At 45.4% G+C, this 27,364-nt stretch overlaps 1 protein-coding gene across 12 annotated transcripts; it reads left to right on the top strand.

Annotated features, from left to right (window-relative positions):
• TPM1 (tropomyosin 1) lies at positions 1 to 27,323 on the top strand. Of its 12 annotated transcripts, none has more exons than XM_054565317.1 (10): positions 3 to 239; positions 1,288 to 1,413; positions 12,866 to 12,999; positions 15,096 to 15,213; positions 16,424 to 16,494; positions 17,264 to 17,339; positions 17,791 to 17,853; positions 18,144 to 18,213; positions 19,628 to 19,706; positions 21,124 to 21,321. In XM_054565317.1, the coding sequence occupies exons 1-10, from the start codon at positions 126 to 128 to the stop codon at positions 21,125 to 21,127; spliced, it is 855 nt and encodes a 284-aa protein (XP_054421292.1). In that variant the 5' UTR covers positions 3 to 125; the 3' UTR covers positions 21,128 to 21,321. The 12 variants fall into 12 exon arrangements, with proteins under 12 accessions (XP_054421302.1, XP_054421303.1, XP_054421292.1 ...); XM_054565323.1 differs by lacking the exon at positions 17,264 to 17,339 and adding an exon at positions 16,753 to 16,828 and having other exon boundaries at positions 21,124 to 21,290; XM_054565327.1 differs by lacking the exons at positions 1,288 to 1,413; positions 17,264 to 17,339; positions 19,628 to 19,706; positions 21,124 to 21,321 and adding exons at positions 959 to 1,084; positions 16,753 to 16,828; positions 26,011 to 27,323 and having other exon boundaries at positions 1 to 239.
• The last annotated feature ends 41 nt before the right edge of the window (positions 27,324 to 27,364 follow it).

The raw sequence follows: 27,364 nt of genomic DNA, 5'->3' as shown, positions 1-27,364 counted from the left end.
TTGGGAAAGTACATATCTGGGAGCAGCAGGCGGCTCTGCGCTCGCACTCCGGCTCGGCCGCCGCACCGCGCTGTCGCCTCGCCGCCGCTCTCGCCGCCGCCCCCGGGCCCCTCGCCGCCGCCACCATGGACGCCATCAAGAAGAAGATGCAGATGCTGAAGCTCGACAAGGAGAACGCCTTAGATCGAGCGGAGCAGGCGGAGGCCGACAAGAAGGCGGCGGAGGACAGGAGCAAGCAGGTCTGCACCTCCCGCCCGCCCGCCCGCCCGGGTGTCCCAGCCTTGGGACCTGGGCTGACACCCCTGCCCAGCCTCTCACCACTTAGACTCAGGGAGCCACCCCTTTCCCAGTAGAGCCGCGGACCCGCGTCTGAGTTGGGGCTTACTCTAACTTTTCAGTCTCGTCTGAGGACGCATATTAACCTTCTCTGCTTCCCAGAGCCCGCGAAGTCAATTCAAGCCCTAGAGGCACCTGATTCTCTGGATCAGGAATCAATTTTGGATCCGTAGGGGTGAGGAGGGGTGAGGGTGGGGGGTTGAAGGGAATCAAGTCCAGAAGTCTTATAAATTCTCCTGGTCTCATTTGCCTGGGAAGAATAAACCCTTCAACTGGGATAGCGACTGGAGAGTAGGGGTGAGGGTCATGGAACAAAGATGGGACCGAATAAAGAGTACGGCCCAAAGGCCAGGAAGATAGGTGTGTTTTTCTGCACCAAGTTGTGGACTTGAGCCAGCCGAGACCTCGGCAGGAGTCTCGTCCTGGGGGAGGTCGGGGTGCAGGGTGAGCCACTGTGCGCCTCCAGCTCCGGCGAGAGACGGTTACCTGGGGACCCTTGAACCCTAACTCGGCGGTGCCCCATGTCCGAGGGGCCCCAGCCAACCCGGCGCCCGTGTGTTGTGTGTGTGTCTAACACCCGGTCCGTGCCGGCTGCCCGCGCCCGCCCGCCGCTGCCCCGCAGCTGGAGGAGGACATCGCGGCAAAGGAGAAACTGCTGCGGGTGTCGGAGGACGAGCGGGACCGGGTGCTGGAGGAGCTGCACAAGGCGGAGGACAGCCTCCTGGCCGCCAATGAGACCGCCGCCAAGGTACCCGGGGCGTGCGCGCGGCTCGGCGCACGAATGGCTAACTCTGTCTCTCTCTTTCTCTCCCTCTCCCTTCCCTGTCTTTCCCTCTCTCTGTCCCACTGTCCCTGTCCTTTTGGTTCTGTGCACCCACACCCCTCCCCTGCGGTATCACGCTGCCTGCTGCACCCACCCCCCGCTCCCCATCCCCCACGGCCAACTCCCAGCTGGAAGATGAGCTGGTGTCGCTGCAAAAGAAACTCAAGGGCACCGAGGATGAACTGGACAAATACTCTGAGGCTCTCAAAGATGCCCAGGAGAAGCTGGAGCTGGCAGAGAAAAAGGCCACCGACGTAAGTGCATGCACACATTGCCTCCCTCACCTCGTGCCGCGCTGCATCGCCACTCTGGAGTCACCACAGGGGCCAGAGAGCAGTGGAGGAAGGTCACTTCCTCCTGCTGGACACCTGCATATAGCCCTGCCATGGCCCAGAGCACTGGATGCTGCCTCAGACTGCTACAGCACACATTCATTCATATTTCATCCACTCCTCTCTCTTTTTCTCCTTCTTTGCCCCCACCCCTGGGGTGTGGGGGAGGGTGAGAAGCTGGGAAGACATAGCCGCTGAAATTGGATGCTGGAGGTGAACCTTGCCTCCCTTGTGGCAGAAAACCTCTGAAGTGTCCGTACCAAGGTTTGTGCAGGCTGAATGCCTAGCTTCTTCACTGTATTTCCTTTTACCATCTTCAGTGGGTGGCAAGGCCTGGTTTTCAGTGATGGGTCTAGGCAGGGTACAGAGGGCCTGGCCTCTAGATTGAAGGAATCGTTTGGGTCTACTTTTGCTTAGAAGGCTGAGCTTGATGGTGTGGCACATAGACCCTTGAGGCTTCCTCTCTCACCAGGGAAACCTTAATTCAGCCCTTAAGATCTGTCTGGGAAGATGATACTTGCTTGGGTCTGCAGTCTGAGGGCACTAGATCCAAAAAGTAAGCTGGGGGTTAAATATAGCTCAGTGCTTTATATGGTATAGTGAGCTAGCTGCCCCCTGCCCCTCCTGCTCACCCCACCCCCACCTGTCAGCCTTCTGACAACCACCACATAGTTTCAGGGGTGATACACACATGTAAAAGCTCTGCCAGCACTCTGTTCACTGCCCTTTGGAGGGATCTTTTTAACAGAAGAGCTTGCCTCTTCTGCTGTGTAAGTCAAGCCATGCATTAGATTTCCAAAAGACTTCTTTTCACACCGTTGGATTCCATTCTAGAAGCTAATTAAGCCTAGAGGCCCAATTAGGAAAGAATTCCTTGGGAACAATTCCAAGAATGTATGAGCAGTGGGGAGGGGGGGCGGGGGGGGGGGGGTGAGGCCGCCGGGAAGCTATGCCCAGAAGTTGAACTGGTAGACTATTTTGTCTGAGGGTAAAATGCAAATTGCTGGAGAGTCTTGGGTCTTGAAATCAGGAAAGGCTTTTTGTGGTATGAAAAAGACTTGAAATGCAATCTCCCAGTGTATTTTGTAAATGAAAAATCCAGACTTGGGACATTTAGAAGCTGACAAAAAAAATTTTTGCAGTGAAAATCAAGATTTCTAGGAAGGGGGTTCAGGGAAGCACTGACTTAACTAAAATATTTAAGTTACAAACTACCTGGCTTTAGAAGAGAGCCAGAGAACACATAATTCTGCCTGCTTTGTATAATGTAGATCAGATGTCTGCTCCGTATAAGGCTAAATGGAGGATGTCTGTCTCCCCAAAATTCTCCAGCAGGACGTTTATTTAGCTTTTTCAAAAGAGCCGCTGATAGATCAAGGAGAGATATTCCTTATAAGGTAAAGAATGCAGAGAATTTGAGAATAGCTCAGTAAGGCTGAAGGCAAGAGAAGGGGGGAAAAGACACTACAATTCTTAAGGAAAAATAGATCATAATTTTTGTGACTACATAGTGCTACAGGTCTTCATGGAAAAGTCTCATTTAAGGGAGCCTAAGAACAAGGTGGGACAGGAGTAGAAAACAGGATATTTAAAGCCCGCTGGGGGGAGGGGGCGGGGGCGGGGCCAGCAGAGGAGGGCGGTTTTTGCAACCCTGTTTTGGTTGTGTTTATTTATTTATTTATTTAGGTAGTCTATATTGGTCACCTTCCCTGTAAGACATGTTAGATTGTTTGGAACCTGCTGGGATGTTGAAAAAGTTTGTGAAGAAATTCTGTATTTAAAGTGATTCCTAACTAGTGACTAGCTGTCACTAGAGAAAAGGGGAGGTGGGAGAGAAGTCAGCTTCCTGAGATAGTATTATATTACATCTATGATTAGGGCATTTCCCTGTCATTACCTTGTACATATATAGTTAAGAACCATAAAACAGTTTTCTATTTTTTCTACTACTACTACTAAAAACATTTTTCTAATTTACCTATACTTTACATATCCTATTCCAGAAGTGGGCTCTTCCTAGCTTAAAAAGTGGTAATTCATGAGGTAGCTTCCCCAATGGTTTTGTTTTGAATATTTTGTTGTCATTCCACCTAAGTGAGGCTGAAAGGGATAGAGGGCTCTCGCTCCCAACCTCTGTTCCAATAACTGTATGTATCTGATATTTATTCCCTGTAGGTCACTGCGTTCTAAATCAGTGATTCTCAACCTTATCTAAGCAGAATCTCCTAGGGAGATTTTAAAACCCAAAATCCTGGCTGTACCCCAGGCCAATTAAATCAGAATCTCTGGGGCTGGAACCCAGGTATTAGTATTTTTAAAATACCCAGGTGATTCCAATGTGCAGCCAAGGCTGCAAACTGCCCAACACTCTTGTATAATGACATTAGCATGAAAATGAATTCACCTGAAACTGGCTTTCCCGAGGTGTTTGAAAAGCTGGACAGCAGTTTCCCAGCCTCCTCTTGGAGCCTCAGACATCCCCTTCCCCCATCATCAAAGTTGGAGGACCACGGTCTTGCACTCCGTTAGGGTAGGCATTGTAACCTCCCTCCAGGCCAGATGAACTGTGTGGAAACAAAGCCACAGGCTCCACCTACAGGATGTGAGGGCCCGTGCTTGGGTTTCGGAGATCTCAGCAGAGGCTGTGAAAGTCCATAGAAAAATGAGTCAAGAAAGCTAAGGTTTGTGGTTAGGGCTCTGGAGGAGGAAAGGGATGTCAAGTCTGTTTTCTTTTTCTTCATTATTCCCACACTTAAACATCAAGAACTGACTTGAAGGGCCTCTTTTGAGAAAGCTGAGGATTGAAAGCCTGGAGACTTAGCACGCATTTAAAAACACAGCCCAAGGGGCAAATTTGCAGAGGACAGTTCCCAGAGATTGTGTCCACATTGGTTTTCTTTCAGCTGTAGCCAGACGCTCCCATAGGGTTCTGTAGCCTTCCTTCGTGTGCCTTTTAAAGGCAGCCCAGTCCAGCCCAGAATTGGTCAGATTCCAAAAGCTTTCAGAGGCTAATCTAAAATCAGAGGAGGTTGTGACCAGAAAGAACCCTTGAGATGATTGTTTTTACGGACAGGAAAGTGAGCCCCAGAAAGGCTGGGATAAACAGCTGGTTATGGGCCCCAGCCTGACTTTTAAAACAGTACCTGCCTGTATTTTAACTAAAGCTTTCATCTGAGTTTTTAACTAACGTATTTACCAGGTATTGTGCTGAGTGCTTTATAATAATTATTTCATAACCGTCATATCAACTCTGATAAAGTACTGCCATTAATGCCACTTTTACAGATGAAGCCCAGAGAAATCAAGCTATTTGTCCAGTCACACAGCTAGGAAAGAACTAAGAGCAAGGTTCTAAGCTAAGAAGACTGCATTTAGAATAGGTTTAACCACTATGTAATATGTTGGTGGTTTTCATTTAGTGAGTTTTGGAGAGGGAGGGCTATTATTTCTAGAATCTTGTGTTCTGAGGTTCTTTACAACGAGGAACAGCCAGCCACTTTGGGGCACATTAAGGCCCCAAACCCCTAGCTCAGCTCTCCCTTCTGGGCCTGGGAATATGGGATCCGGAGCGGAGCGCTCCGGCCACCAGTAGGCGGCACTATAGCCCTGAGCAACCAGGCCCGTTACTGCGGGACAAATCGGAGCCGGGGAGGGGCGGTAGGAATTGAAGTAAAATCCCTCGAGCAGTGGCCTCCTTTCCTGCAGGACCCACCCAGTCCGCCAAGTGTCTTGTAGTGCGCCCCTAACGCCTGCCATCCCTGTTGAAACGAGCATGCGCAGCGCCTCCGGCGGTGTGCAAATTCCCGGGGTCCGCGGCGCGCGCCCTGCTTCGACCGCTGTGCCCGCCCCCGGCGCTCGCGCACTCGCCTGCGGTTCCCCTGCGCTGCCCCGGAGACCGCGACTTCCGGGCTGGTCCTGGGCCGCAGGGGGCGCCGCGGTTGAGCGGCGAGGTCTGGGCGGGGCGGCCGGGCGTTCGAGAGGCGCAGCAGCCGGCCTCTCCCACCGTAGCCCGCCCGCCGACGCCCCGCACCATGGCGGGGAGCAGCTCGCTGGAGGCGGTGCGGAGGAAGATCCGGAGTCTGCAAGAGCAGGCCGACGCCGCGGAGGAGCGCGCGGGCAGCTTGCAGCGCGAGCTGGACTACGAGAGGAAGCTGAGGGAGACCGTAAGGGACCCACCCATCACCCACCCCCCACCCAGAAGCGCCTCCTCCACGCTTGGCCCCACCGGGGGCGCAGAGCCCTCTGGAGCCCACCTGTCCCTGCCCCCCACGATCCGGGGCGCACCTGGTCTGCTGGCGTCGGGCTCTGTGGAGGGGCCCTCCCCATTTTTCTCTGTCCTTCCATTCCATCTCGGATCTAAACTAAAAGCTCCGAGGGGAAGCAGGAGTGGTGGTGAGAAGGTTCTGGAAGCAGTACTTTCCCAGAAAGGGCTCCATTTCTGGGGTGTTTGCGTTTGGGCCGGGTGTCTCGGATCCCCCGGGATATGCACTTTGAGCTACTGGCATTATTTACTCAGAGGGTGGGAAGGGAAGAGGGAAATCCCTTCCTTTGCGAAGGGACGCCGACAGGTCAAGTCTGAGGCTCTGCCAGACTTTGGGACCCGGGGATGCTAACCTCCACCATCCCCGTTGACCCTTGGTTTTCCAGAAGGCTGTTTCTCTGTTGTGCTTGAGACATTGACAGCGCCAGGTTCTGACTTATATAGTTGGTGGCACTTTGACCTGTCCCTTTCTCTACCCATCCACATTTTCTTATGCAGATGGATAATTCCTTTGTGACTAATTCTTGGAAAAAGTTGGCTAACTGTCAACGGTTATTGGGTGTATTCATTTGCTGGCTTCCCCCTCGCCCATGTTGAATGTAATACCTGGCTTCCTTTCTCCTAAGGCAAATGTATCCAGCAAACAGGAACAGGATTTCAGAGGTAGTTTAGGCATTTACTGTTTGTTGATTTGTGAGTCGGTGTATGTGTGTATTAAACTAGAATACTCAAAACACCTCAAGAGTTTTATGGCAAGTGATAATATGGTGTCCAGCTATGCTTAATACCAGCCTATTCTCAGTTGAGTAAATTGTTATTGGTTAAGTGTACAGCCGGCTGCAGAAACTACAAGACCTGTTTTGCATGAAATACGTAAAAACAAACAGCTCCTCCTAAAAGGAAGGCCTAGCTAGAGGAAATTTCAGATAAAATGCAGACAGGAATCAAAATCAATAAGCAAAACAGTTTTCTCTAGAGGAGAAGTCAGAAACGACCCCCATGGATGTTTCTGAATTTAACTGGGCTGTAAATTGATTCCAGCTGCCTTTCTGACTGGCTAGCAGCTGCCCTTGAACCATTCGAACTAATGGGACATGATGGGTAAAAACGAACTCTGGGCCCAGATGGCCAGGATTTGAATCTTCCACTGCTTACTACCTCTGAGACCTTGGGCTAATTACCTTCTCAGTCTCTCAGTTCTCTAATTGTAAATGTAGATGATAATAGCACTTACCTGTTGTGAGAGGGAAAGGAGTTAGTGGTATAAAGGAATTATAGTGGTTCTAGGCACAACAGAATAGGTGCTGTGTGTCAGCTGGTATTAAAACGACACAGCACTCGACATAGCTCATCGCTTCTTCACCTTCAATCCTCCACCTATCAAAGGGTCTTGGAAATAGACTGCTCATTGCATTGTATCTTAAAACACTACATTTAAATTTTTATTCAATAATTTCTTTATCTTTTTGGAACTTGGAGAGAGGAAACAGGCAGCCTGAAAGGAGTGTTGGGTCAGTTGATGTGGTACTAGTGGTGGATGTCGGTAGAACTCCCCTCACCCTGTTAAGAAAGGGAGTATGTGGTTCTGTACAAGAGAGCCTTTTATTGACTCCTGGCCTACTGATTGATGTTAGTCACGGAAGATAAATTGTATGAAGGGCACATTGTTAATTTTAGACTCACCTTCTCTTTTGTGAGTTTTTTTAATAAGTGATCTTTCTGTGCCACTTGGCCAAAGGTGATGCCTTCATTCTTTCCAAAGCATTATAGTAAAAGCTTAAATAGCTTCAATTTTTTTAAGTAATTTTTGAAAACAGTCTGCCTGGGTGATTGGACATAGAACCTTTTAAGACAGCAACTTGAGGGCTGGGTCAAGCCATTAAGAGAATTTCTGATTGAGAGTGGCTCCTCGCTTCTGAAACTGGAACTTCAAGGTAGATAGTGCAAGGTGGTTTCTTGATGAGGCACAGCTGTGAGTTAAACGAGCAGTCACAGTTTTCCTTGTCAGTGAAGATGGAGGTTTAGGGACAAAGCCATAAGCCACTGCAAAAAAAAAAGGGGGGAGGGAATTTAACTGGAGTGCTGGCCCTAAAATCAAATTCTCAAAAGTTCAGAGAGGCTGTAATTAATTGGCCCTATTATACCAGCACTTACCTTAGAAAAATCAGCCATTCCTTATTTCCTACTGGTTTACTTTTCTGAGGTGTATGGACCCTTCAAATTGTTGGAATGAGGCTACTTGCCTTGATATAATGGTTGACTGCTACCTCTTGTGACTCGAGAGTTTTGTTTGTTTTTGTCATTATCAGAGGAAAAAAATAGCAAGGAGGAGTCAATCCTTCCTCCTTTGGGGATAGTACCCAGCAAACAAGGAGACTTAAAATTGCATCCTGCAGGTTCTTAATTGGTAACTTTATTAAATCAAGGAAATAACCAATTTACAATATTCCCAGCCCTTTTCCTCTTTAGAGCTGGTAAATATTTCTGAGACCAGGAAACCGTGGATGCATTTTGTGTTCACATTGGCACCTCCAGGGTGGCAAGAGCTGGAATATATACTCTCAGTTTCTGCTTTCATATGTACGCAAGGCAGAGACACTACAATGCCCCGTTCATGGCCGTTCTCCCTCATTATACAAACATGCCTCATAAATTATAGGCCTTGGCCCAGATAGAGGAGGTTGTGTTTATCTGTTATCCATGGGAGTGCCCCTTAATGTCATCAGTGTTTCCCCCCCTTTCCTTACCATATAAGGGCAGAAGTTTAACTTGGCTGTAGTCACTTGGTATTACACAGCAAGTCGGTTGAAACCTCTGTATAACTACAGTTTGCATGAAATAAAAAGACCTGACCTTTGATCCTCCCTTGCTCCTCTCTGGTTCAGGCAGGACTTTGAAAATATTCCAGATTTTTAGGATATCATAATGTTCTCCCACAATTATTTATCTGTTGCTATGTTTAATTTTTTTTTTTTTTTGAGTTGTGTTGTCTAAAGCACCTGGGTACCCTGAAAATCTAGGTCTCATGAAAGTTTTTTTTCAAATCTGATTTTGGGGTAATATTTTGCTATATTGGGTCAGGCATGCTCCTGATTGCTGTGTAGTAACCTTGTTGGGGTGGCCCGGGGAGGGAAGCGGTATGTCTGTCCTTATTTTCTGTGTAGGTGGTTAATTCCTCGGTGGGGCAGGGGGAACAAAGAGGAGGAGACAGGGCTGACCATGCAGCTAACTCTGAGGTACTTCACAAGTGCAGAGTTCCTGGTGGTTGTTGAACAGCAAAACTGCAGGAGGACAATTGGTAGTCTTTACTCATATACAGTCTCGTTTCTGCGTAGCTCATTACATGCTGGGATACAATAGCTCTTTTGAAGTGAAAGTAGCATCCCAAACTGAAAGACTTCACCAGCAGCATCAACACATGGGCTGTTGTTAGAAGCAGCTAACCCAGCACATTAAGGGTAATTTCTGTTCCTGGAAATAAATTGCATCTGGGGTCTTGACCCTTCCCAAACACCTTTATTATTTACATCTGCATTTTAAATGACAGATGGTCATGCGGCTGTGAGCTTGCACTGGCAGAGGCAACAGCAGGTAAAGTCTTAAGCAAACTGCCCACGTGCTGTGCCTTAGACAGTGCCTCACTCAGAACTTAGAAAAAAGTAGAAATAAAAGCTAGTGAAGGTAAGGTATGTGGGCCTTTTGAACACAAAACATAATTCTCTCCCCCTTCCAAAAAAAAAAAGGAAAAATAAGAGAAAGAAAGAGATGAACTCTGGGTAACCAAACAAAACTGCAATCAGACTAGTAGGGTGGGACCTGAGAAGCCAGTGAGAGCCCAGATTTTTTCCCAGGGGAACCTTACAGAGGTAGGTGTACCCCGAACATTGCTCTCAAGTGTAGGCTGTAATCTACAGGCACCTTTGTCTGTAGACTATACAGACAAAGCTCTGAAACCTCCGGGGCAGTGGGCATTGCTTCTAGGATTGAGAGCAAGTACACCGCGTCCCTATGTGAGCTGTTACCCACGAGTGTTACTTGACGGTTTTCAATTTATACCACAGCTTATTTCAAAAAGGATCGAGAGGACTTGTTTAGCAGATACTATTTAATACAGTAACTGTTCTCCTAGTCCTGGCTGGTCTCTGTCACTCAAGGCCATTGTGTGGGTGGGGGTAGCTGTAGAGGACGTCCCACTCTGACTTAGAAAGAAAAAAGACTCCAGGGGTGAGAACCACCAGTCCCAGGGCTCCCGTGAGGTCCCAGAGGCCATCAGGGAAGTGACAGCCAGCACACAGCGAACCAGCCACTTGGATTTTAGTCTTGTCCCCCGCTGACGGCTGTGGACCTGAGTATACTTCAGCGTACTGGGTCAGAGATCCCACCCTCCTCCTGTTTTCTTTTGAAGGAAGAGCTAGGAGAGTGTTTCCCACAGGACTTGTCAGCTTTTAGGTGGTGGGCAGGGACGATGGAGGAATGGAACAGGCTGCTTTTTTTTACTGCGGTGAAGATTCTTGCCCTCCCCTCTGACCTGAGTTAGAATCTCTAGGGATAGAGGCTGGAAGTTTGTATCCTTGATACACATCTCCTAGTGGATTCTGACACTCAGCCAGTTGTGGGAACTGCTGGAAGATGCCTAGCTAGATGTTTTAGCTAGTCCTTCCAGCCAAACAATGGAAGCCTCTGTTTTGCAGGCCACCTGTAGGTCTCCGTGTGCACCAGTCCGGCTCCAAGAACAGATCTCCATTCCCAGTCATTGCTTGTGTGCCCTGTGTGAGGCCCTGTTGGCTGGTATTCCATAGGTTACAACCCGTAATGTCAAGAAGTATAAGATTCTGCCAAGTGCTCCTGGGGAAAAAAGAGTTAGTGACATTTATAAAACAGTGTCCAGAGTTAAAGGAAAGAATGGGGGAGGGAGGAGTAGAGTAAGAGGGAAGATACAGACTGATAGGGGGGACTTCTCAGGGAGGGAGGTCTTGTGTGCAGAGGTGGAAATAAACATGGGATACTGTCTCCTTACTGTCCAGTGCTCCAGCTGTGTGGGAAGCTGACCTAGACTGGCCTGTCACCCTCAAATTTCTGTTCCTAGGTCATAAGCATTCTCCTTTCTATGACTACAGCGTCCTGAAGGCTGGGGCGCAGGGTGAAAGCAGAGCAGGGAAATTACAATGTAGTGGCTGCCCCCCCCCCAAAAAAGTGGTTTTAAAAATTTTGTTAACATTTCTCTGTCCACACCACCTGTAACAAGGTACTTGCCTTTATATTAATAATAATAAGTAAAGAAAGGGGGGATACTTTTGCATATATAATCTAGACATTCTACTGAGGGTTGGTTGGTTGGTTGGTTGGTTGGTTTTTGCTCTTCATTTTTGTTTTTAACTTTTAAAGTTGCTTACTTGTTTCCCCCATTCATAAAAGAATAGAATTTTACTGAACAGGGAAAAAACAAAAGTGAAGAAAGCTGACCTGACTCAAAAGTATGCTTAATGTAAACTCCTTCCGGTTTTTAAAAAATAGGGCTAAAGACTTTAAAAAGACAGTTCCGTCTACTTAAGAAATGTGTTATTCCTGTTACACTCACCCCTTCTCCAAAACAACACCAGTCACCGGCCTGTCAGACTTAGCGGGGCCCCTTACTCACGGCGCATCAATAATGATTTCCTTCCTGGGCCAGGCCGGTTGTAAACCGTCCTCCTCAGACCCATTTCATGCCTCCCCAACTCCCCGCCTCTGTCAGCCAGCTTGTACTACGTAGTTCAATTTTTGACAAGATAAAAGTGTATTTGAATGTTTTTTATAAAGAGTCCTTCACCAAACGCCCTAATCACTTCCCTTTCCCAGATAAAACTTGGCACAGATGAGCAGGAGCTGAATGTACTTGTGTTCTTCTGACTCAAGGTCATCATCACAGCCTCCCTCCAAACTGTATGTGCATTTCAGACTGGATGTATCATGGGTCTGTGAGCTAAGAAAGGTGCTTTTGTTTAAATTAGCTTGGTTTTACTCATTTTATTCAGTAGACATTTATTTACTGAGCTCATACGCTATGCACAGAGCTATGATTCCCTACGTGTAAGAAGTTTACAGCTGAGTAAAGGACTGTAGATCAAGAACTAGCATAGATCCCTGAACGTGTATTGTAATTTTTAGAAAACTCCCCATGTGTCCCAAAAACTTCATCACCCCATGAGAGCTAGATGTTCAAAGTGGGTGACGATGAAGAAATAGAACCTGATTGATAAAGTCCATATCTCACTTTGAGGCATAATATTTAAACAGTTACCAGTGCAAGTATATGTAATGGACCATCAGTCTTCCAAGTGTTCTGAGGCTCATAGTAACAATGCCTACAACAGTCCGCAATCATTGCCTCCCCAAGACAGAAACAGCTTATTTCAGAGGTAGATACAAATAAAAACAGTATCTGTACTGCTTTTCTCCTAAGGAGTCTGAAACTTTTCTTGTAGTAACCTTGACTTACAAGAAATTCCAGTAGGCTTTGTTGAAAACCCTTGGGAAATTTGTATTGGCCCTGTTCCAGGGTGACTAGTTACTCTGAAGGGGTTACCGAAAAGGGGGCAAGGAGGGGGACACTGGATTTTGTCGTGTCTGGATGATACATGTTTTAGAAGCCCTGAATTTTGAAATATTTTAGTTCCTTTACAAGGCCCCTTGAGAAAACAGTCTGGAGAAAGGAGAATTGAGATTCCAAGTCTGATTTCTGGCTGGATTGCTCTTGCCTCCTGGACAGGCCATGTTGTCTCTGTCCACACCTCAGGTCCTCAGGGACTCAGGTGGCCGTAGTAAGGTAAAGCCAGTGTGTTGAAATCTATAGAAGAAGGGAACTAAGTGAGAGCATTTGGTAATGGTTCCTCTTTCCAATGAGGACAGTGGTATAGATTTGTATGTGCCCACATGTGGGCACTGCATGTATCAATCAATGTATGAATGGACGGGAGAGCTCCAAAGGTGACCAGGGCTTATAATGCCCTTAGGGGTAGCCCACCACAAGGCCTAGGCTTCCTATCTGGTATCAGTGTTTCAGTCTCAGCCACTTCCTGAAGGCACTACTCTCACTTCCCCTTGACTCTGAAATGCCTTTCACTCTTTGCCTAGGCTGAAGCCGATGTAGCTTCTCTGAACAGACGCATCCAGCTGGTTGAGGAAGAGTTGGATCGAGCCCAGGAGCGTCTGGCAACAGCTTTGCAGAAACTGGAGGAGGCTGAGAAGGCAGCAGATGAGAGTGAGAGGTGAGGGCTCTTCACTCGGCCCCGTTCCTAGCCTAGGCTTTTCCTCTTGGGGGGATAGGAGGGCTTCTCTGATCTTGGGGTTAAGGATTTTGCAGTTCCTTAGTGGGATCATTTCCTCATTTGATCCCAGGTGTAACTTTATTCGTTTGGTTCATTTAACATTAGTGGTTAATTTATTGGTTTTGTTTGTTTAACATGGGTGGTTTTAGACAAAGCATATAGGGGCTTGAAACCCCAAGGTTACAGAGAAGAAAGAGATCCTATTCCTGTCCTCACAGAGCTCACCATCCAACAAGAGAGATGGACCTGTAAACAAGAAATTCTAGGGATACATAAGGTGCTTTCATTCCTGCTGACCCTGGAGCAATTACACATTTTGAAAAAGATAACTGTTTTAAAGCACACCAAGAAGACTTAGACTTAGATAAAAATGGACTATCCGTTGTCCAGTAGCCCAACAAACAGGGGTAAGGGAAAACACAGATGAAACAGAAATATGATCTGCAAAAGTAAATCATTTGGGACTTAGTAATGCTAATGAGACCCACGCACCCATAAGTACAGTCAGACACTTCTGTCTTCCAAACCTGCTCCCGCTGCAGCGTGGCTCTACCTGCCTCACTGCTCCAAGGCTGAGCTTTGTGGTGGAAAAGGAACACCGTGGCCACGCAGACCAGCACAGCTTTATGTACTTTAGAAGGCATTTTCTCTTATGCTCAGCTGTTGAAGTTAATGTATTCATATTGCACAGGAACACTCTGTGAGACGAGGGAGAGTTCTGCTGCATAGGGGTGACAGAGTAGTGTGGTGGCTCAGAACACTGGACGTGTCGGTCTGTGCGGTAAGCTGGCCAGGTGAATGCAGTCGATCATTTTGTCCATTTCTCCATCTTTGAAGTAACTTTGTGTTCCCTGCCACCATGGGTAAAGAATGATTTCAGACTTGAGGACTAAAGAAGCTTTTTAGCTGAAGTTTTCAGCTCATAATTCATTGCTGCTTATTGTTTCTTCTCTAACCAAGAGTTTTGGAATTCTTTAAGATGACTCATCGTCTCTAACAGTGTACACATACCAGTGGTTTTGCGGCTGACTTCTTCCTGGAGTACGCTTGTTAATGAACGTAAAAGGCAGTCTGAATCCGGCAGTTAGACTTCGGAGTAAAAAGGAATTTCAAGACCATTTACTCCAAGCCCCTGGTTTTACAAATGAGAGCGCTGGGTTCAGCCTGATGCGGCCTGCCCAAAGTCACAGCCAGCTCATGGCTGAGTCAAGGCTAGAACTTGAGTCTCCTAAAACATGCTGCAGTGCCTCGTCAAAAAACAGTGGCCCATTTATCTTATTGCCTACTTAGATTTTGGTCATGAATGCCATTTTAACATGAATTGTTATACCGTAAGTCTGTAATATGTTATAAGTCAATTAACATTGTCTAAAACTTAACACCATGCGATAGGATCCAAACATACATATCAGCATAGGAGGTGGTGTCAGTCCTATCAACACCTCTATTATTAACGAGTTCCATTAAAGGCAAACTCATAGCTTCCTATCTAAAGTGTTAGGTTGACCCATATGAAATTGCTGTTTTTTATGCGTCTGGCATGGTCAAATATCAGCAATTGCATATGGTCCAGTCTGATATTTACATTTGTGGCTGATGAGGTAAGAACAACTACCTTCTTTGTGGGAGGAAGTATATGAAGATAAATGTGCTTTTGTTCTAACTTTGGTCCATTTTCAAGCTGAAGCTGCCCATCAGGAAAATAAATCCCATTATTTATATAGCAAGTAAAGAATATTGGCTCTCCTGTTTCCCTACCTCCCAGTTTCACAAGATTCTGACATGGTACCTTTTATTTAACATTAGATTCCTAGACAGTTGAAGTGTGAGGTTTCATTCGCAAGAAAAAGAAGTACATATCTTTCGGCCTTCAGCGTTGGAAACTCTTTTTTTCATGGCTTGGAAAATAAAAGTGGCTCTGTACTCTATTTTGATCTGCCAGTTACACTGAGCCGCAGAGACCACTGCAGTGCATTGTGTGGGTTTGCGAAGGTCAACTCTAAATCCTGAGTCTTGTTGCTTGTCTTCCTTTTCAGAGGCATGAAAGTCATTGAAAGTCGGGCCCAAAAGGATGAGGAGAAAATGGAAATTCAGGAGATCCAACTGAAAGAGGCCAAGCACATTGCTGAAGATGCTGACCGCAAGTATGAAGAGGTCAGATCCTGGGGCCCAAAGCCTTGTGGACCCCCAACAGTGGCCTGGGGTGGGTGGGTGGCCGGAGCAGTGTACACAGCCTTGCATTCTTCAGTGAACGGATCAGCTTCCTTGGCAGAAATGGGTGGTTTGGAGAAGCAGGTTTCTTTTGTCTGTGGAAAATGGTTCTCATTTTATCTGGCTAGGGGAACCCAGGCTTCATCCTGAAGCTACTCAGTAACACTGGGAAATACCAAAGCTTCTCCTCCTGCCCCTTCCCACAACACCCTAAAGACCAGGACTGAAGATCTTTGGCCCAGAGAAGGGAGAGTTGGGCCTCTCGTGTCTATGGAAGGAGCTTCTCATGCTGTCACCATGCAAACAGTTCTTGGAGTGATTCACCTGGCATGGTCCAGCTCAGGCAGCATAAACACGTGGACCGTGTACTTGCTTGGGTGATTGATTAGTGGAGGATATTTTCCGTTTGTCCTCCCCTTTCCTCAAAGTGGTAGACTTCCATTATCATTGTCGGTTCACAGTTTAATCAGCCTCTGAGCATGTCGCCATGAAAACAACTTCCTGTGTTAACAAGCAACCTAACTGTTAAGGTTTTAGTTTTGCCCTTAATGTACCATGGCCATTTTGAAATGGTGTTGACTCTCCTTTTTATTACAATTATCATCATCATTTCCAGATTGCATTAATTTTGAAATGTTTCAAAAGATCCTGTCTCTCAAGTCCTTTCTTTCACTGAATGCAGAGTTGACTTCCTTAGTCATCACACCAGCTCATCTCATGTTAGTTCTCTTGCTATTCTGTTGGCATTTTTACCCTCTTCCACAAAAAGGAGGTTGAGGTACAGTGTTTTCTTGGCAGCCTCTACCTTTTGGCCTAAAATGCATCATGTCTCATCATCCTGCTATTTTTGAGATTGTGAATTTCATATTTCTCCCTTCTTCCACACTTTGGTTTGGCTGCTGTATAATTACAGAGACTTCATCTGGGTCAAACTCCAAATGAGACTGCCCATCCATAACTAGCCATTCTGGGTCTTTGATATCCCCTCCACTGGCACTCCTGATGGAGAGTAGCTTCTCTCTAGGCCACAAGAAAGGGGATCATCTTACTTGTAGACAAGCTCTTCTGGGGGCTGATGGATCCAATCCCCACCCCCTTACTCAAAGCTTGCAAGCCCATGGTGTTTGTGTGTATTGTGTTTGTCGTGCTGCAGGTGGCCCGTAAGCTGGTCATCATTGAGAGTGACCTGGAACGTGCAGAGGAGCGGGCTGAGCTCTCAGAAGGGTAAGCGGGCCCGGCGCCAGGTCGCTGTGTGTGGGGTGCTGCAGAACAGTGACTAAACAGCATGACCTTCTGGCAGCTGCACATTTACCTGTTTCAGCTCCGGGCTCCTTATGTGCTCATTTGACATGGATGAGCCACGAGTCTAGAACATGGAGGACTTGTGTGGGGTGTCTGTGTATGAATGCGTGTATCACTGCATGCCTTACCTGCACACTGATTTTGAGAATGGCCTTGTGCATTTCCTGTGTCCACTAACAGCCAAGTTCGACAGCTGGAAGAACAATTAAGAATAATGGATCAGACCTTGAAAGCATTAATGGCTGCAGAGGATAAGGTACTGATGGCTCATGTGTGGTTTTTAGGTTTAACTCCAACCCAGACGTCTTTCAGCTTCCAGTACCTACTGGTTCGTTTGGTGTAAAGACCGCACCTTCACTACACCCTCTGCTGTCTTATATCTTGCTTTAAGTGCTTTCTTTGGGCTCTTTATACTCCTTTGTTTTTCCTTCATAAATGCTCTTCGGTGCAGCCAAAAAAGGAGCCAAATTATCACACTTCAAAGTTGTTGGAGTTTGTCACCCTGCCTTTCTGCTTTTACAAGGCTGTCCATGGCGAAATTGAGTGTTTTACTGCCTGATGATTTGGCTACTTTAAGGCAGCCCTTTGTTCTCTAGGACTCAGTTTTCATTTTTTCCCATCCCTCTCCCTTTTCTCTCCTCCTTCCTTTGGCTTGTCTCCCACCCTTTCTGCCTCTGATCGAAAACATTAGCAAATGTGCCGAGCTTGAAGAAGAGTTGAAAACTGTGACGAACAACTTGAAGTCACTGGAGGCTCAGGCTGAGAAGGTAGGCCAGGAGCATGGTGTGGGGGAAAAGGCACCTCCTCAGAGCTGCTCAAAAGACACCTACTTTTTCTCTTCCGAGGCCCTCCTGCTAAAAGCACCAGTCCGTTAGGCATTTTAGTAAATGGCATCGTGTTGACGTGATTTCCTGATGGTTATTGAATAACAGATTCTTCTTTAATAGAGAATATATCTTATGTTGAGTATATGAGTCATCTGTAACAATTTAATTTAAACCAAGTGCCAAGTGGATGTTATCTTGTTCTTATCCCATGTAAAACAATAGGCAGGAGAACAGAGACTGTATTGTAGTATGCCATTTGATCTCCGAGGCTCCATTACCTCCTGAGAGAGCCCCAACATCTGTTTGCTGGGCTGGCATTTTATTTGTATTAGAAGACATGAGTATAGAGTGAGCTGCGGTCTGACATCTGGAATGTTCTTTCTAATTACAGTACTCTCAGAAGGAAGACAAATATGAGGAAGAGATCAAGGTCCTTTCTGACAAGCTTAAGGAGGTAATGTTATGAATGTTTTGGGCAAAGCCACCTGAATTTTAAATGAGTTTGTTTTTACGGAGCAGCTCAGGGCTTTTTCATTTTAAAGTTGGGCTGATCCACATCAGGAATGTCCAGAGGCGGTCTCAGAGTTCCTGTGCTGTGCTAGCCACCACCCCTCATGTAGTGGCTGGCTGACAAGTAGTGTCGAACCCCTTTTGTGGATACTGCGCTTGATTTCCATTTTCTTGTTTTTCCTGTGGAAATCTGAAACATCCCAATTTTGACCAAAACAAATTGAATCATTGCAGGCTGAGACTCGGGCTGAGTTTGCAGAGAGGTCAGTAACAAAATTGGAGAAGAGCATTGATGACTTAGAAGGTAAGATCTTAAGTTTTGTTTTTCATTTAATTCTTATGTTTGAGTAGTGACCTGGCAAAACAATGTTCTAATCCAAGTACATTCACCTTAATATACTCCTTCGCTCTTGCACATTCCTCCTGTCTGTCCTTGGGGTTTCATTCTGTGGCTCTTAAGCTCTTGGACCTGAATCCTCTGCTCACCAGATCAGTGTCAGCCACCAGACGGGGACATCTTTTTTTGTGATGGCAGACGCCATGCATGTTACCTCATACTCCTCAGATGTGTGGCAAGGTTATTTTTCATCATGGGTAAGGTGGTTGTAGGTGAGAATGACTCCAGGGTATTGTCTGTCGTTAGTGATACGTACCCCTTAATTGTCAAAAAGGTATGGATTTGTTCTTAGATGCAACCCATCTTCTTTCAAGTGTGAATTCAGTGTAGGGTTTGGGGTTTTTGTCATTAATTACCGTGGTAAAGGCTCTGTGTACTGAAGGAGGAGTGGGGGTAGGATATTGTATTTTGAGATTACACTTACGCATTTCTCCCCTAAAGTGTTCAGGTTTTATTGTAACACTCACTCTGTCTCAAAGAAATCCTAAGTGTTGAGCCTAGAGGCTTATGAAGGATCAGCAATAAAAAAGAAAGAATGAAAAAACTACGTAAAATATATACATCCAAGGTTGAAGGAGCTAGAGAAGGGGCTGGAGGTCACTGCAGACGATAACCAAGCTGGTGGGGAGGAGAGGATAACAAGTGGCTGCAAACAGTCTGTCCCGGTGCACCAAAGTATGAAGCCATCATTGCAGACGCCATAAAGAGTGTGGCTCTCCTCGCTTGTCAGGCCTTCTGGACCTCCAGCAGGGCAGCTTGAGTGGGGAGACCCATGAGGAGCATACATGGCGCTGAGAAGTCCGTGTCCCGGTGGCCTAGTCTGGTCAGGAAGTCAGTGGTTTGAAGGTGGAGCCAGATAAGGATTACAGACTATAGTCATGAACTGTCCTTCCAAAACACTGCCCTTGGATATTTTTTCCACTGTTTATAGTTGCAGTCGGCTGACGACTCCAGTGTAATTAAAATACAGCTCTAAAAAAGACAGACGTTCTATTACCCACCCAGAAGACATCCTTCTGTGGTTTTATTTAGGGCTTAACACAGTTTACTGATATACCTACCATACTTGTTATGATTTTCATATTGCGTCTTTCTTGTTTTATTTTCTAATGGGTTTTGTTCTTTTTGTTTTTGTTTCAATTCATTTAAAAACAAAACGCACGCCTCCTGCATTGGCCACCCGCTGCGGCACCACTTCCTTCCTGCATTGCCCTTTTCTTGCTGCTGTGTCGGGATGGCGCCCGTGCCACCCTCACTCACCCTCCATCTCTTGATCACTCTCCATGTCCTTGCACCTCTGCCTTCCACTTCCTGGTCATAGACGAGCTGTATGCTCAGAAACTGAAGTACAAAGCCATCAGCGAGGAGCTGGACCACGCTCTCAACGATATGACTTCCATGTAAATGTTCATCCACCCTGCCTGCTCACATCCGTGCGCTCGTGCTAATGTGATAGACTCAACACTGCTCCCTCCTGTGCCTCCAGAATCTCCATCTTTACGCCTTTCTGCTTACTCTCTTTGCATAACCTAGAATAGTCATTGTTTTTTTCACATTCTACTAATATAAAGGCCAAGTAGATTAAGTCTGTCTGTAGAAATCATTTTCCCTTCAGGATCCATTCATTCTCAATCTCTAAGCTAGACTGTCCCCACCAGGCAGTGGACAGGAATATGAATACCTTGAGCACTGTCCTTTCAGGAAATTAAACTAGGTTCAAGTGAAATTAAAAGGCCATGTAGTTGTATAGAACTTCCCAAAGAACTATCAAAAATTAATTTCCTGAGATTCAATTAAATAAAATATGATTATTTTCCAAAAGGAAATATAAATTTAGGAACCCTGAAGTGTCCGTTACTGAGGCTCTGAGGGAAAGGAAATTATCCAATACAGCTGTAAAATATCTCTTCCACACTGTTAAGAATTATAGAGAGAAGTGAACCCTCTGCTGAGTAACCAAGGCTTTAAATTTCTGGTTATATAAAAGAAATTAAAATCCCCCCAAAACCCCACAATTTGTGTCGAAGAAATGGGACATAAACATATTACAATATGAATTTTGGGAGTTAATGGCCCAGCTTTTACTACTGGGAGGTAATAAGTAAATAGTCTTGTTCTCATGAGAACCTTGAGCATATACAACTAATTTACATATTACTAACCAAACCTAAATGTTTAAACTTGTTCTGCCTCTTTAAATTCTAACCTGGAATGTTTCACAGAGGGTTCCTGTCATTGTAATAATCTGGCACTGAATTCCCAGATAATCTGGAAATTTAATTTTCCAGGCCCACCTGTCCCTTTACCCATGCAGAAAAATGGTAGTTTGAAGAGTGTGGCATGTGCCTGCTGCCTTACAGCTCATAGAATCTCCACATTACCCTTAGAGACATGACAGTCACCATGGAAACCGGAGAGCATTTCATCTTCTCTGGCCTCATTTATAAATGAGAGGGTGGGTCAGATCATCTGTCTCCACAATCTTTTCCATCTGACCACAAATGGTAGTTCTATGGGAAAAAATTAAAGCATCAAGTATGAATAAATTTTCTAAAAGATGGGTTTAGCTCAAAAGTTGTTTTTAAATTCTGGTCATGGTTTTTCTTAAAATGGCCCCTTACCCAGGGAGCCCTGTGGTACCTCCGGTCCGGACCCTGTGGGGCGGGGGCTGGCCTCCCACGGGTGCAGCTGGCGGCAGGTGTGCATGTCTGCTTCTCGCCTGTGTTTCAAGCACTGCTCTCATCTGTTAGTCTGGTTTTCCTTTTTTCCATTGTGCCACTTTTGTTTCTTTTTCTCCCACCTTTTCTCTTCATGCAGATAAATTTCTTTGCTTCACTTCTCCCAAGACCCCTTCATCAAGCTGGATGTTCCACCTCTCTGAGCTCTGCCGTCTGTCTCTCCTCCAGCTGACCCTGGTTCTTTCCCTTAGCGTCCCGCCCAGGGCCAGGCGCACATTGTGCTTCCTGTTGTACAGAAGCTCTTCATTTCAGTGTAAAATAAACACTGTGTAAGCTATTTCTGTTTGCTATTCTTTTTGCTTCACATTTTAGTTTCAACACTGAATAAAACTACAAATATGCTTCACGCATGTGAGGGATAATTTTTGGCTGGGTTTTTTCTTTGTTGTTTTTTTTGTTGTTGTTGGATTTTGTTTGTTTGTTTTGGCATTCTGAACATTGTACGTTAGTATCAAGAGTTTCTAAGGCAGTAGTTCCTTGTGGAACTTCTAAAAGAAAATACTCATGCCTGAGCCCCTCTCAGAGTTTTGGTTTCTAAAGGTTAGAGTGAGGCCCTGGGCATTTGTGGGTTTTTTAGGGATTGGGATAGTTCTGGTATGTAGCTGGGTTAGAACCTCTGCACAGGATACCCTCCTTGTTGGAGTCAGAGGATCCACCTGGAGCAGCATCTTCCTCTGCCAGAGGTCTAGCTGTGGATGTGGTGAGCCTTCTGTGTTGACATTCAGGTGGCCCTGCTTCAGCAGCTGTGGCTAACTAATGAAAGGCCCACGAAGAAGGCTCCATAGCCACCCCGCATTGCTGGGAATTCACATATTGGGAAAGGGGAAAAAGAACTGGATCAAACTGTAAGCTGAGGTTCTTGTTGATCCTCCTTTTACAGCACAAAGGATCGTTAAAGCTTTTTAAAGTCTCTTCTTTACTTAGCCACCTTCATTTTGATCATGAAATGACATCTCAAGTTTTCTAATTCTGATTATGTTCAAGCCGAGATTTTTGTGCTCTGAAGCACATCCTGTATTCTTTAGGAGGGGCTGTGCATACATAATCTTTGCAATGATAGCTGTTTTTAAATTTGTGGATGCTTTTAAAGTATAGTCATTAACATTAATTCTTGAGGGGTTTTTTCCTGCAAAAGTAGTTAGAGGAAATTATTCAGAATACAATTACATTTTATTTGAGCTTCTCTGCTCACTTCAAAAACAACAATCAAGTGATTAAAAAAAAAAGTAGAACTTTATAATGATGCAGACTTTTGTTTCCTAATTCCCAACATTTCTCCATCCTCAACAGTCTGGGTGCATTTCTCCTGTATTTTAAATATGGGCGATCTTTGTGTGTGTAGTTTTTGTTAGGCTACGAGGTTTGATATACAACTATTTCATATATTTTGGTATACCACTATTTATGCTCAATTTATATTCAAATTTGGACAAGCTGAAAATAATATTACTCTACAAAGACTTCAGAGAAGATAATAAATAAGGCCGTAAATTAAAATATTCTAGTAATGGTATAATAGTAGGCTCTTCGAAATTTAGATTCTGGACAAAGTCTCTCCCTTGAGAGTATGAAGACTTCTGTAATTTCATGTTTTTCTTTTCCTAAGGCTCCATGGGCCTGCTTTTGACTCTCATTCTGCCTTGTTCTTTTTTAAAATTCTGAGCAATAGAAGTGGGCCCTTCTAAGTAACCCTGCTTCCTTCAACAGACCAAGTCTGAAAGTTCTGCTGAGCATGTGCTCAGTTAATTCTGAAGGCACATCTGTTGTTTTGAAACCCTCCCTGAGACCTTTGCACTTTGTATATTTATTCTACAGGGGGGAATGAGGAACTGATAGATTGGGAAGGTAAATCCGGAGTAGCCCAGGAAGATGTGGGTACACAAGAGGTTAAACAGCAAGTTGGTTTTATCAAGAAATTGTCAGAGCTTAGGCTTCTAGTTCATAGTACCACGCCATAGCTGCAGCTGCTGCCAAGAGCCTCAGTTGGACCAAAAGCACTGCCAAGTCTGGGCACTAGAGGCCCCAGACATCTAGGAGGCAGGACAGGAGGGGAAGGTAGGCAAGTGTATAACCGATTCTGGTCCCTGCCCTCAGGCCACCCAGGCATATCAGCTCCATGGAAGGTGAAGTGGAACAGGTCCCAAGGAGGATGTGGTAGGGACAGCTATCATTTAAGCCAAATTCACATTGATCCTCTGGATCCCCTAGGGTTTCTCCAAGGTGCTTCCAATCCAGCTTGGCTGAATGTTGGCTCAGCAACCTGAAACATCCTGCCTGCCCTTGGCAGTAGTTCAACATGTGAGAGAGTGAATGTACTAGTCGCATTTTGATTTTGAAACCCCCAAGCATATGCCATACACAACATACCATGGAAGGTAGTTGGGATGTGGTAAAGAGATGAACCAGAAGTGTTCTTAGCCATCTGGTGGGCGGACAGATGAGTGAAGCAAGTCTGAGCTAATGAATGGTATGTGTTTAGTAAAAGAGGAAGATAGAAAACTTCTGACTGGGAGCTACCTGGAGGAGATGACATTGGGCCAGGGTTTCAAATATTCAGAAAATTTGCCTGAACAAAGAGGACTAGGCAGGAGGTGTCTTAAGCTAGAAAGCTTCTTCCCCATCTCCTGCCATTTATAAGGGAGCTCAAATAAGAACTGATTGATTTCCCCACAGACCTGGGGGTTAGAGACTGGACATTTTCATTTCCCCCAGGGGTAGGGGCTGTCAGCTTTTCAAGGTCATTAAGTAGAAATTCTGGGTTCAGGGTGTCACCATCATTCAAAACAATCTTGCGCCCTCCGGGTTTTTGTGGTAGGTTCCAGGCCTTTTCATTGTTTGGGTTTCCCCCGGATCATCAGCTACAGACTGATTCTTGGGGTTGGCTTCCTTTCCATGGGAGCAGATTACATGCCAATGTATAAAATTTATCTCATGCTGGTCTCTGTGTGGAGGGTAGAGATTTGTTCATTTTATATATACACACATCTGGCTCCAAACATACATGCCATCTTCAAGAAGTAAAGATAAATTTTAAGTCAGTTTTGGGTGGAGATAAGTGCCTGTACTTTTGCTGTTACGAGTAGGATAACATGCACCTGTATCAAAACGACGAGAATTCAGAATCTGTACCCCGTATGATGGTGATTGGGGGACAGGGACAGGGAGCTTAATTCTGCGTTTCAGAAAGTGTTAATGCAGCAGGGGTGGCTGCCCCTCCTTGGTACTACCTGAAAGGAAGGCCAGCCCTCGGCATGGAGATGAAAAGGGCTGGAATGGGGTTGAGCAGAAATGGGCAAGGCAAAGCGTTGCCGCAGGTCTCCACTGGGCACTGGCAAGGAGTGGAGACGCGCTGGGCTCGACTCCAGCCCTGCCTGGGCTCCTCAGGCTGTTGCCAGAAACTGCATTCAGCTCGGCTCATGCAGTGGCGGTCAGGTGCAAGAGGAACATCCACTCTCTCTCCCCTTCACACCCTATTGCTCCTTTTCCTTCCCACCCTTTCCCACCAAGAGGGAAGTCCTGGCCCTTCCTAAGTCTGCCAGGCCTTTTCCATCAACCTCCCTGGGCACAGGACAGATGACCATGGGGTAAGGGTAACCTGTTCAGCAAGTAACCAGTGTCAGGTATCTCTGTGTTCTGTCTGTTAACTCCCTCTCTCCAACTCTAGCTAACTTCTCCTCTTCTGCCTCTTTTCTGCTAACCTGCTTGCTGACCTGTACAGATCAACTCTACCAGCAACTTGAGCAAAACCGCCGCCTAACTAACCAACTAAAGCTGGCTCTGAATGAGGATTAAACTTAAGTGGGAAAGAACTTGGGCTGAATTCTAGGAATTGAGCCCATGGTCAGGAAATCTAAGACTGTTACACCTTCAACTATAGGGTTGCTTTCTGCAGAAATGCTCATGAAAGGATTCAGCTGAAAGGCTGGCCTTGCCTGCATTTTCCTCTTATATCTGGAATAATTCAGTTCTCTCTAACCCCCAAATAACTTTTATGGTAAAATACAATCGTTATGTATATGAATAAATATTTACAACAATTTAGCACTCCTCTTTGCAGCAGAAGGTCCTCTTATTTGAACTGGTATATAATGAAGACCTCAAAAAAATGTTTTCTATTTTCTACAGAGAACTGAGTCCTACTTTAAGTTAGAAAGCCAAAGCAGAGGGGTGTGTATGTGTATAACTATATATATATTATATATAGGGTGTAATATATAATATATATATTCCTATTACCTGTTCATATTCCTACCTTCTTAATATCTGGTATAGTGTTTGAAATATGATTAAATGTACCTATGCTTGGGCGAAATAGCTTTTGAAAACAGGAACTCATGTCAGAAGTCCCTGGTTGTCTGAAAGGTATGCTTTTATTCAGTCTAACGGTGTTGTAAGAACCTGATGAGAATGTCATGCTGATAATAAATAGACCACTGTAAGAATAGTAAGAGAATGTCCTACTGAAGTGTGCATGAAACATGTTGATACTTTTTTTCTAATGAGCAACAGAAATAAATTATTTCAAAAGTCATCAGAAAACCTATTTACATTACCTTTGTTTTCTGTGAGATTGTGTTGCAGCACAACTCCCAGACCGTTAACTGCCTGTAACCCCAAAATGTCTGCTGTCATTAACTCCAGTGCTGCAAGCACCTCTCCCTGTTCCCACAGCACACGACCAGTGAACCTTCCCCAAACCCACCTGCCTTTTATTCTCAGAGTGGAATGTTGGGGAAGGTTCGCGTGACTGCTCTGTGAGAACCTGCTGTGCCTGTAGTTCCTTCGGGTCAAAGACGGCTTCCTTCTTTGTAGGTCCTTGTCTAGAAATGAGTAATGCCTTACAAGCATGCGTAGTCCTAATCAGCTCATCCTGTGTTTGTGATTGATGTTGCCTGCCTAAATGTGCAAACCACCATTGTGTCCAAAGCGCAGCTATTCATGACTTAATTTTCTAATCCCACCACAGAGAAAGTGGCTCATGCCAAAGAAGAAAACCTTAGTATGCATCAGATGCTGGATCAGACTTTACTGGAGTTAAACAACATGTGAAAACCTCCTTAGCTGCGACCACATTCTTTCATGTTGTTTTTGTTGTTTTTTGTTTTATTTTGTTTTTTAACACCATGCTTACCATGAAACCCCTTAAATGCATTTTTATTTACTTTTACCACTGTCACAGAAACCTCCACCAAATACCAGCTACATCGGGGGTGGGCAACACACACACACGCACGCACGCACGCACACACGCACGCGTGTGCGGCAGGCCCCTGTCAGAGCGACGATGATTTAAATGTGCCATTTCCCCAGGTTGACGTTGCCACACTTTGTAGAGCGTTTAGCAACACAGTATGCTTAGTCAATCTAGGAATCCTCACTAAAGCAGAAAGATTTCCACTCAAAGTGCCAACAACATATATTCAACAGGAAGATAAAATTACTGTTGGAAACAATTAGGTGTGGATTGGTGCTACTTTAAACAAAAGGTCCCACTGTGGTCTTCCATTCAATATTGTACAATTTAGAATTCTGTCCAACACTAACTTGTTTTCTCTTGAGTTTTACTGTGAGATGAGACTATGGATTCTGTATGTCTGAATTCACTAAGCCAAGGGTTTGTAAGCCACACTGCTCTTTTAGGACTTTTATTTCCTCTAATTGGCGCCCTTGGAATGCAATTCAACTCATAGGATAGCATTCAATGTGGATTTCCACTCCTTTCATTTCTCCGTGTTAAAGTGAAAATTTAGGCACTACATAAAATTGATAAACATTTAAGAGTTAAAACTACAGTAGCCCCCTTTATCCACGGGGGATACATTCCAAGGCCCCCAGCTTACGCCTGAAGCCACGGATAATACTGAACCTTACATACTATGTGTGTTCTCCAATACATACATACCTTTTCCCCTCAAGGGAGTGCTTTCCAGCTTCTCTTTGGCATGTCTGAACTGCCAGCATTACTACTCTTGCACTTTGGGGCCATTATTAAGTAAAATAAGGGTTACTTGAACACAAACACTGCGATGCTGAGACAATGGATCTAATAAGCAAGAGGGCTACTAAGTGTGGAGATGCTGGACAGAGGGATGGTTCACGCCCTGGGCAGGACGGAGCAGGACAACACAAGATTCCATCACGCCACTCAGAACGACGTGCAATTTAAAACTTAGGAATTATTTCTGAAATTTTTCATTCAGTATTTTCCAACCATGGTTGACTGCAGTTAACTGAAATGGAGAAAAGTGAAACTGCGAATAAGGGGGGAACTACTGTATATATAAACATTGTATAATGGTATGGAATAAAATGCACATTGT

The sequence above is a fragment of the Pteronotus mesoamericanus genome, unplaced genomic scaffold (genome assembly GCF_021234165.1).
Source record: "Pteronotus mesoamericanus isolate MK-2021 breed Mesoamerican mustached bat unplaced genomic scaffold, CSHL_Meso_final contig_164, whole genome shotgun sequence".
NCBI lineage: Eukaryota > Metazoa > Chordata > Mammalia > Chiroptera > Mormoopidae > Pteronotus > Pteronotus mesoamericanus.
Note: the sequence above shows the minus strand (reverse complement) of the source record. Positions and strands in the feature narration are given on the sequence as shown.

Bases quoted from the DNA above. Each gene is read 5' to 3' on its own strand.
- TPM1 (XM_054565322.1), top strand. From the start codon at position 126: ATGGACGCCATCAAGAAGAAGATGCAGATGCTGAAGCTCGACAAGGAG. The intron at 16,495-17,263 runs GTAAGCGGGCCC...CGAAAACATTAG, and splicing joins CGGGCTGAGCTCTCAGAAGG to CAAATGTGCCGAGCTTGAAG. The intron at 17,340-17,790 runs GTAGGCCAGGAG...TTCTAATTACAG, and splicing joins TGGAGGCTCAGGCTGAGAAG to TACTCTCAGAAGGAAGACAA.